The 10,688-nt window shown below is 39.9% G+C and overlaps 1 protein-coding gene across 2 annotated transcripts in view; it reads right to left on the bottom strand.

Annotated features, from left to right (window-relative positions):
- Positions 1–1,567: 1,567 nt before the first annotated feature.
- The window catches only part of ANXA3 (annexin A3), a 46,371-nt gene continuing 37,250 nt past the window's right edge, over positions 1,568–10,688 (bottom strand). For both annotated transcript variants that reach the window (XM_045857956.1, XM_045857955.1), the window contains 2 exons: positions 8,939–9,061; positions 1,568–1,962 (listed from right to left, as the gene is read on the bottom strand). In XM_045857956.1, the coding sequence (XP_045713912.1) occupies positions 1,903–1,962; positions 8,939–9,061 (183 nt within the window). In that variant the 3' untranslated portion in view covers positions 1,568–1,902. The remainder of the gene's footprint in view (positions 1,963–8,938; positions 9,062–10,688) is intronic.

The following is a 10,688-nucleotide window of genomic DNA, read 5'->3' as shown; positions in this document are numbered from 1 at the left end:
CTCTTTGGACTCCCTTGTCATTATCTTAGTGCAGACTGACACTTCTGGTCTTGATTACAGAACTAACTTGCCAAGTAGGCTTCCTGCCTGTAGCTTTCCTCTCCTATACCTCCCACCCTTCATAAAATATTTGAGCACACCATTTCTCTGACTGATATCCTCTTAGGATGCTTCTTCCATGACTGTCCCCTGCTTATAAACTGTTTAGAGTTTCATAAGCTGGCCCCTGCCTAGCATTGGTCACTTCCCTTGTATTCTAAGGGAATTCACACTAACCACCATCACACTAACTTTCGGGTAGAGTTGGTACACATCATGCTAGATCAAACTCTGTGACTTTGCAAGTGTTCTCACCATATGGGGAGCCTCTCCTCCTCTTTTTAACTGGTGGGATTTTTAACCTTCAGTAGGCTGAATTCTTGACCTCACCTCCATAAGAGCTCCTGGCTCTTACACAATGTCATTTCCCTGAATGCACAGTACACACTGTATTGTGTTTATCTGCTTACATGTCCTTTTCAGATCTTAAGCTCTTTGTCAGAAGGAAATAAGTCTTAGTCCCTTTGGTGTATCCAACAGTTACTTAGCACAGAGCTTGGCATGCAGTGGGTGAACTGATAAAGAACAGTCGTGATATTGTTTGTGATCATTTTGATGGTGCTTAGTGGTAATGATAACCTGATAACTGAACACTTAGTATGTCCAGGCACAGGGCAAAGTATACACAGGCATTATCTCACTTAATTTTTAACAACCACTATGAGAAAGACAGGTGCTGTAATTACCCTCACTTTACAGATGAGGAAACAGTTTAACAGGGTTTAGTAGTTGCCAGGGTCATAGAGCTTGTGAATCGTAGGGCAGGAAGTCAAAACCAGAGGTGTAGAATGCTAACACCCTATCCTTTATGCTTCTATGCACATTGGAAATTCCGGAGTAAGAAATAACTTCTCTATCTTTCTAAAAGTTCTCCAGAGTGCGCACCAGGGGAATGCATTGGTTAAAAGCTCCAAACCCACACATCACTGTTTCTACTTCTCACACATCTATCATTTCTGTTGTAGCCCAGACTAGTAACTTTAACTGGAATTTTTTATCTCACATATTTCATATTACTCAGGATATTTCATGGTAGGTCCCTTTCAAAGATAACATGAGGGATTTTTTTTAAATGCTTAGTTTTGCAAGCTTATTTTAGAGCAAAAGGAAACCTTATAGACTTGATTCTAACTATGCATTCTGGGAAAGCAGTATTTAGCATAAAACAACCACAATTCATGCTTACCATTCAGACAGGAAGTGGTTAGATTAATAGTTCAGCAGATGTTTTCTGAGGGCTAAAATAACTTGTCACGCACTGCCATCCCTACAGCCTGATCATGACTAGAAAGGGTAGGCAGGGTTACACACACCTTCACTTTTATTCCTTTTTTAAAGATGAATGTGATCAATAAGCTTATAGATGGATTGCAGCAGCAACAGCTTTTGTAATAAAAACATGTTGTAAAATATTATTAGTTGCCAGCACGAGGCACCAGCAATGTTGGTAGACGCTAAAAACAGACAATTTAACAAAAGCAACAATTTTATTGCACTGCTTTTGCATTTAATATTTTACAATGGTACAAAGATTGTCACTTCCTAAGCAGAACTCTAATCTGGGCAGTATTAAGAGATCCTTCACCTCATTTTAAATGTTCATTAATGAACCACTACATTATGATGAACAGCTCTAAAATAATCACATTGTTGTTGTTAGGAAACAATGAAAATCTCTTTTAGGAAAAACAAGTGGCTGCTTATGCTTGTTTGTACTTCTAAATACTGTGAGAAAGAAGGAAGCAATGCTGTTGGAAAAGGCTGTCGTGGGAGCAGGCAACCCTTGGACATGACGTCCTTGACTCAGTCATCTCCTCCACAGAGCTTCAAGAGTGTGGTTCCATAGTCTCCAGAAGTATCGGACTGCAAAGAGCAGGGCAGATGGAGAGAAGAACAGATGCAGCATAAACAATGGGGAAACCACAAATGAATCAAATCCCATAGCACCAGGGGATTCCCTGGGGTGCAAGGCCCATGACCTGTACCATTTAGTAAAACACACCTGTAATTCCATCCTTCATTCATACCCAAGTGTATTTTCCACTTAACATGTTCTTTACAATATATAATGTTTAAATGCTTCCTGATACAGTGCCATTAAATTTCAATTTGAGTTTACTAAAATAAGATTTCATCAATTACATAATATTACATAATATTAACAAAACTTTTAAAATAATAGTTTTTTAATAATCTATATTATTTACCAAACACTTGCTCTTCTAGGAGTTATTTTAAGAGTTAATTATTTTATTTTTAATTATTTTAACTGTTAGAAGAACTCTAAGCAGTAGGAGTCGTGAGCATCTCCACTTAACACACAATAAGTAAGATGAGAAAAAGAGAGGTTAGGAACCTTGTGCAAGTCTACAGAGAGAATAAGGGGCAGGAATAGGTTCAGATCCAGATCAGCTGGCTGCTCGCCACCACGCTATCCTTAAGAAAGTGAATTGGACTATATCCCCAAAGAGTGTATACCTCAATTCCTTACCCCTGGACTACCTAAAAGAGATACTGGTTCAGAAAAGATACCTTGTGAGACTGAGGTAAGATGCCATGTTCACTATACTAAGAGGTAAAAATGCTTGCATAGCCTCAGAAGTAAAACTTGACTTTTAACCTAAATTGCCTAAAAAATTCCCATTATTTCTCATTTTATTCAAGGCAATTCAAATAGCAAGCATTTCTTATCACTTAAGTTTCATGCTGGAGTAAATATCAAGGAAGTGGTAATGTAAAGGCAGCAATGAAGAAGGGTCATTTAGAAAAGACGTGAAGCATTATTTTCATAAGACACAACAGGCATCAAGAAACATTCTTTTGTTTTATACAGAGTTTTTAGTTCTTCCTCTGTTGGTTTCCCTAAGCCTTGCTCTGCCATAGGTAATAACTTTTCACACTGATGAGAAGTCAACACTGTGTTAAAACAGCTCCCTCTAGTCACCAAAGTTGTCAAAATTATTAGGGGTTCTATCAGTCTGTTGAGAAAATATACCCGTAGTTTAGCACACAGCTATATTTAAAATTCTGATCCACTGCAGAGACGAAACAAATATTCATCCTTTTCTCCTACCTTTATTCCCTGTTCCTTCTAGTAAAAGGGCTATTCTACTTAAATGGCATTTTAGAAATGGTATAACAAAAAAGTTAGTGTAATTTCAAAACCTTTGAATGTAATTCATGCTTTCCTAATTAGGCCACATTAATTGTTCTTAAGAAACTAACTAAATGTTCCCGTGGGCTGCCCTGTTTTTAACAGTGGTTCTCGCTTCTCCCAACGTTGATCCCATCTTTTATCCTTCGCATTTAATCCTGCTTCCCAATTGTTTCTCTGTGATGTTTTTTAAGTTATTCTTTTTTTTCTATTCTGACAACAAATGTACGCTAGGCTCTCATCTCTTGTCACTAGTTTCCTTGACTATAGATTCATTAATCCCTTTCTCCAAGTTGTTCATTCTTATTGTTTTGTAAATCTAGTCCAATCACCACGGTATCCTTCAAGCAAGTAGCCCTTACTGTTCCTGGGAATCCTGGCTTTTCCTCCCTCCTCTCAGGTGTCTCTGCCTTTGTCTTCTTGGCAGGCTTATCTTCTACTACCCAGCCATTTGCTATTTATTAGTAATGCTTAAATCTCAGTTCCCTACTTTCTCCTTTTCTCAGTCTGTATTTTCTCCCTAGAGGATTTTCATCCATGTCCAAGGATTCCATAACGTAACTGACTCTGAAAACTATCTCCTATCATTAGCTACCCACTCAGCATCTCCACTTACATGTCCAAGACATCTCAAACTCAACAGATGCACTTTCTCCTACAACCCCAGAAAAGAAAAAAAGACCAAAAAACAAAACACCTAAAACCTGGCCCTCATGCAGGGAATTGGCACGATTATCTGTTTCCCAAATTAGAAACCTGGGAGTCGTCCTAGCTCCTCACACCAGATGTCTTTATTTTTTATTGTATTTTTTTCCCATCACCATTTAGCCCCCTTGTAACCCCCCCTCTGCTGCAATCACCGCTCTGTTGTCCATGTCCATGAGTCTTAATTTTAACTCCTAAATACCTTTTGAGAGAGCTCTTTCCTCTCTTTGCACCACCAGTGGCTTTGCTTACTACTTTGCACTCCTCTAATATGACTAATACATAACATCACCCTGTACTCTTCTATCTTCCATCTAATTCATTCCCCACAGTCTCAAGAGATCTTTTCAAAATGTACTTCTAATTATGACCCTATGTGCTTAAAACAAATTCTTCAGTGGCTTCCCGTCACTCTCAAGCTAAAGACAAAATCTTTAAACATTGTCGAAAAGGTCCTATTTGACCTGATCCCTCTAGCCTCACTTTTCTTTTCATTACTTCTCCGCTACCCTAGGGCTTTCCACGTGCAATTCCTTGTTGGGATGCTCTACTTTCTCCCGACGCCCACAGCCTTTGCTTCATGTTATCTACTCACTTGCAGATCTGAATCACAACTTCCTCATAGAAGCCTTTCCTACAGGTCAAATCCTCCTATTATATGATCTTACAGCACAATCTTTCTTTCCTTTGCATTTAACATAGCTGTACAAACAAATTTTACATTTATTTGTAATTCTGTAAGGATAGGAAACTTTTTTCTTTGCTTATAACCCCAAGCTTGGCACATAATCTTCATTCAGTAAATATTTTTAATTGAATAAATGAAAAAATAAATTCCATGATCTCAGAGTTGTCTTTCAACTGCATTCATCTTGCCATTTGGATTTTATTGTTCAATACTCCTCAAGGTAGACATTCTAATAGATCAAGGGACTTATTACTTTTTTCCCTCCTCCTTCTCACCATGTTTCTAGAGCATTCACCTTTGAGACCCCACTGGCCAGCACAGCACCTGGCTCATAGGAGGCACTTAACACATGCCTATTAACCTGACAGGTAGGCTCAAACCCATTTCCCTAAGAAAATATTTCCTATCTAACCCCAGACTTCTTTTACTCTTAATTCCTATATCACTATGCTCTGTACCCTATAATCTAGTATTTAATTGTATGTTGTTTCATATTATTATCTTTTAATTATTTTATCTATCCCCACCTTACCTCACATAGATTATAAATTGAAGGTGACTACTATGATTTCCCTTAAAGAGCTTGGGATTGTGCTATTTGTTAAATAGGTACTTAATTTGTTGATCAAGGAAATCTACCAAAAATGCAATTTCATACAAATTTTCTATTAATGTCTTATTATTAATTAATAAGAGATATACATTTTTCACTTACATCCTTCTCTCCTTTTCTCCACCAATCATCACTAAGAAAGGTGTTAATGAGAAATGTCTAAACAGGTAAAAGATGAAGACAGGACCAAAGGCCTGGATGATATTGCAGGGTTCAGAATGAGCCACCCCAAGATGTGCCTCTGTACTATGCAGATTATTTTAAGCTAAAGGGAACAGAGACCCTGCAGCTCAAGAGAAACTTCTGCCCTCCCCCCTTAACTATGAGAAGAATTAGGGGCCCTGCCCATAATAAGAGATTATCAGAGATGATCTTTTTTGGCCTAACCGTATGGCAGGGCAGATTACAAATTACTGAACATCTGCTCTTCTTACGTCCTGCCATGAGGGTCTGAGGCCCCAAGGCATCTGACCTCCCCTAAGACCAGGAGGCAGGTCATACACACCTCATTTCACCTTTCTGTCCTCGAGCCCCTCATGTACGTGAGGCTTCTTCTGACGCTCTCATGTATGTGAGGTTCCCGAGCATGTGTACACAATTAAATTTGGTTATTTTTCTCTCATCAATCTGTTTCATATAGATTTATTTATTAGACTAGATAAAAGAAACTTGAAGGAGAAAGTTTCTTCCTCCCCCACAATATACAAAATGGCATTCTACTCCCAAATCCAGAAATTGAACCATCTGAAGGGATCTTATTCATCAGTAGTGAAAATGTAATGATATTACTTAATAATGTACTTTTAGGTGAGAGAAATGAATAAATGCTATATAATTTTAAATTACAAACTGAACTCTTCAGCAATGGATTTTTCTTTTCTGTCAAGATACCCATAGTTTAGATATTTCCTAATGCAATAAGCCTCAATTACCCAGACCAATGGGGAAGGGAGAGCTATTGATTAATTTAATTTTCTGGGTTGCTGAGGGTGAACCAAAAGCCCTCTTTATGTTTCAATTTTATTACTGACAATCTTTATAAAAGGTATGTGTCTACTTTTCTGCCTTAGTAAGAACAATATGGTTAACATTATTGAATCTTCCTCTGTTGATTGAAACTGTTGTAATGTGTCAGGATCGATTCAAACTGCATTGAGTGTGAGCAGTTGATGAAATCTGTGCTAAGCCCCAGGCAAAGTCTGAGAGCTGCCTTTCTGAGTAAGTTCCTGATTTCAACTGAGGCATGTATCTCTTTCTGCAAAGGTTTAGTACCAAAACAAAAGCTCTGGCTGTGGGTGGGTGGGGCGGGGGTGGATTTTGGCTTGTGAATCTAGTTGACTGAATGATGTTCATTCACTCATCCACTGTAAAACCATTTGTGGAGCCTGGGGCAGGGAGGTTCTCAAAATGCCTGCCCAAATGTCCAGGCCAACTTGTGTACCTGATCGAGGGGGGCTACTGTGGGCAGGGCTACCTCAAAGGTTTGGCCACGGGCTTCAGCTGTTCCTAGTGACACAAGAATGCAATCTGAACACAGGCGTCCCAGGTGGCCATGGATGAATGCTGCCTCCTGCACATGGTGGAACTCCAGCCTCGCAGGGGCCTGAAGGGGACGGTGCCCAGGATCAGAATCCACAGCGTACATAAAATGGTCCTACAGCTGGGGCCCAGGTGTCTGGACAGCTCAGCCTCCATGCCCAGCTCTGGACCATCGATGTTCAGAGCAAATGTGTCCTTTTCCCAGAAGAGGTTTGTCTTCCAGCCCTACCTCCGAGGTCGGGTCTCGGTGACCCTATGCTGATTTAGATCCACTTGTTTTTGCCTCTGGGCCTAATGCTCCCCAAAGCTGATTTTCTGCAGACAGCAGGAGGATGGATGAGCCTGAGGCATAGGAAGACCAGCAGGGCATCTGTGAAGCCAGCCCTGGACTCAGTCTTTTCACGGAGCCAGTGGCTCTGGAGGCTGGGACAATCTGACAGCTCACTGGAGGACCTGGGCTCCCACTTTGTTTCAGGGACCCAGCTCAGACTAACACTCTCTGTTACTCATTGAGTGGAGACCTGCATGCCATCGGGGAGGCCAGACAGAAAACATCCTTCAAGGGGGCTGGCCCTTCGTTCATCATTTCCAAGCTGCTGTATTCTTACTGAGACTATGACTTTTGATCCATTAGCTTCAAGGATGGAGGCCTCTTACACAATTTTTGCAAGTCTTTCTTTCTTATTAATTCTAATAATTTGTCATTTATTTGGGGTTTCTATATATATAGTATCAACTGAGATATGAAAACTACTTTTATTCTTTAAAACTGAAAGGAAGTTGTGTACCACATTTGTGGAAGATTCTCATCTAGACTGACAGACTGTAAGAAATCATTATTTTTAATTCCAGAAACTATAAAAAATTTGATATATTCAATTTGATGGCAAATATATGGAAAAACACCTCCAGCCATGTCAAAGGAAAAATAACAAACTAGGGAAAATATTTATAATTCATAGAAAAAAAGGTGAAACTAACTTACATAAAATTGACCCCCCAAAATTCAAATCCCAAATTTCAATAGAATAATGAGCTAAGCACTTTAAGAAATGCAAATGGAATTTAAAACTTAAAAATCTGTATAGCCTCACTCATATTAAGTAAAATATACATTAATACTACACTGAGATACAATTTCTCACCTATCAGATTTAAAAAACCCAAAGCTTGAAAACACCCTCTGTGCCAAAGCTATGGAGAAACAAGGACTCATCTATTCTTCATGGAAGTGCAGATGGAAGCCAACTGGTAGTATTTATCAAAATTACAAATATATATATATTTTAAAATGTTATTTATTTTTAGAGAGAGGGGGACGGAGGAAGAAAGAAAGGGAGAGAAATATTAATGTGTGATTGCCTCTTGCAGGTCCCCTATTGGGGACCTGGCCCACAACCCAGGCATGTGCCCTTACTGGGAATCGAACCAGCAACCCTTTGGTTCGCAGGCCCGTGCTCAATTCACTGAGCTACACCAGCCAGGGCACAGATATATTTATATCTGTCTCAGTAATCCTACCCACTTCTGAGAGTTTATGTCAGAAATAAACTCTGCTTGAATTTATGCCACAGATACACTTGTACCTTATAAAATTGTGTATGCATATTGCAGCACTGTTTGTGATAGCAAGAAGTGGGAACATCTGTTGATGTGGCTGGTATAAATATACAAGTAATGGAATGATATGCAGCAATTTAAAAGACTGAGAAAGCTTCCGACACACTGACATGAAAAGAACTACAGGCTGCAGAACCATGCTATCGTTTGTGTGAAACAAAGAGGAAATTTAAAATAGGTATTTCTTTTTCCTATCATCTTCATAAAGAAACACTGCGATATAAAAACACTGCAATATAAAAATAGGTAAACAACTTGCATATGCAATTCACAAAAGAAAAATTAGCAGCTGCTAAACTGAAAAAAAAAAAAAAGGTGAGTATCTATACAGTGCCTGAGATTCTAGAGCTGAAAAATAGTCTCTATCATGAAGGGCTGCTTTGCTATTACTACACATTTGCACACTGACAAAGAGAGAAATCTAAGTCACATATCTCCGTGTTCTAAGTATTACAAGAGAAAGAGGATGGGGAGGAGAGAAAGGCAAAATGTATTTTGCTATTTTTAAAAGGAGACTCACTTGAATTGCTGAATACAGCGAATAGCCACAGCGCTTCTTAAACTCAGCTCGGATGTCCAAAAGATCAATTTCTGATCTGGAAACCATTATTCGGTTCAGAGTAAACTCATCAGTTCCAGCGCCCTGTTAAGAAATGCAGGTGTCCACAGGACAAATCTCGTCAGTCACAAAACAGTTTATAGACCTATATTTACAAGAAATAGATGATGCTGCACAAAACAGTCAGCCAGTGGCTCCACTTCACTCATTTATCGTTAACCTCATCGTTCATTTATTCAAGAAATAGTATTTATTGGAGAACTTACTCTGTGCCAGTACCGTGCCAGACACTGATAACAGAGCTGGGATACCCCTATTCATCTTCTAATTTTGTAAAGGATACAGGCAAGAAAAGAAACCATTACAATATAATGTGACATATAGGAAATATTGGGTACTTAGGGGCACATATATTAGGGGAGCCTAAAATAGATTAAGGATTAGGAAAGGTCTGTCTGAGAAAGTGGTATTTAAGCTGAGGGCTAAATAATCAGTCAGAAGGAATGGGGTTCATGGAAGAAAAAATGTTCCAATGGAGAAACTAGCAGGTGTGAAGGTTTAGGACAAGAAAGAATGCCACATTCAAGGATACATAAACAATGAGGAGGAAGAGCAAGAGATGTGCCTGGAAAGGCAGGACCTTGTAAACCATGAAACGAAATTCCAACTGTATCCCAAGAGTGAAGAACTACTCAACATGAGAGTTTGACCATGGAGTATTGAGATCGGATCAGATTTGTGGTCTCAGAAGATGTCTTTGACAGCAGTACCAGGAGCGATTGCAGGGCAGGAGTAGGGTGAAGATAACAGAACGTGCCTGGGCTCATCCAGAGGTGATTACATGAACAGAAAAAAAGAGACGATGATGACCTTACCTAGAAAAAGGGCAGTACAGATGGAGAAAATGGGTTGATTTAAGAGATGCTTAGAAAGGCAGATGACAAAACTGGATGTATCATTTGAAGAGAATGAAGGAGAGGGAGAAGTGTAAAATTTCTGAGCAGTTACGTGGCTAGTGACACAATTCATTGATTCAGCAAATGCTTATTGAGCATGTACTGTATGCCAGGCATCATTCCTTGCAGTGTGCATACGGCAGTGAACAACACAGACATGCCTCTGTGCTAAGGCAGTTTACATTCTAATGAATGGAGATGGTCAGGGAAGACTATTAACAAGTTGTTTAAATAGAGTTATGAGAACTATCAAATGGGGTGTGACTAAAAGAGACCAATGAGCCTGAACAGTCAGAGGAGACTTCCCTCAGGAGGTGCCATTTGAGTAGAGACCTGACAGATGAGGAGGAGATAATCACAGGTGGATCTGGAGGAGGTACATTTCAGGCAGAGAGGACAACCAATGCAAAGACTCTGACTTGGGAAGAGACGTGCCATAGTTGGGGAACAGAGAGCCTGAAGTGGCTGAGGCATAGAGAGCAAGGATGGGGAGGAATGGCGTAAGTTCAGAAGCTGGGCAGGGGCAGATCCTGCTGCGGGTACCCACTGTGATGACTGAACGCAGGATGGGGACCAGACTTGGGGTGGGAGGTGTGGCAAAGAGGGGGAAACCGTATGTTCACTCGGGATGTAACTTAGAAGGCGCATGTGGACTTCCACAGGGGATGTCTGTCCAGTAAAGAAACTGAAGTAAGCGCCTTCTGTGTGCCAGGACCAGTGCCAGGGTCTGAAGACACACAAGTGATAAAACAACA

Source organism: Phyllostomus hastatus, unplaced genomic scaffold, assembly GCF_019186645.2.
Source record: "Phyllostomus hastatus isolate PE091 unplaced genomic scaffold, TTU_PhHast_1.1 phas_scaffold_1674, whole genome shotgun sequence".
NCBI lineage: Eukaryota > Metazoa > Chordata > Mammalia > Chiroptera > Phyllostomidae > Phyllostomus > Phyllostomus hastatus.
The sequence above is the reverse complement of the archived record's forward strand: the minus strand, read 5'-3'. Positions and strand labels throughout refer to the sequence as shown.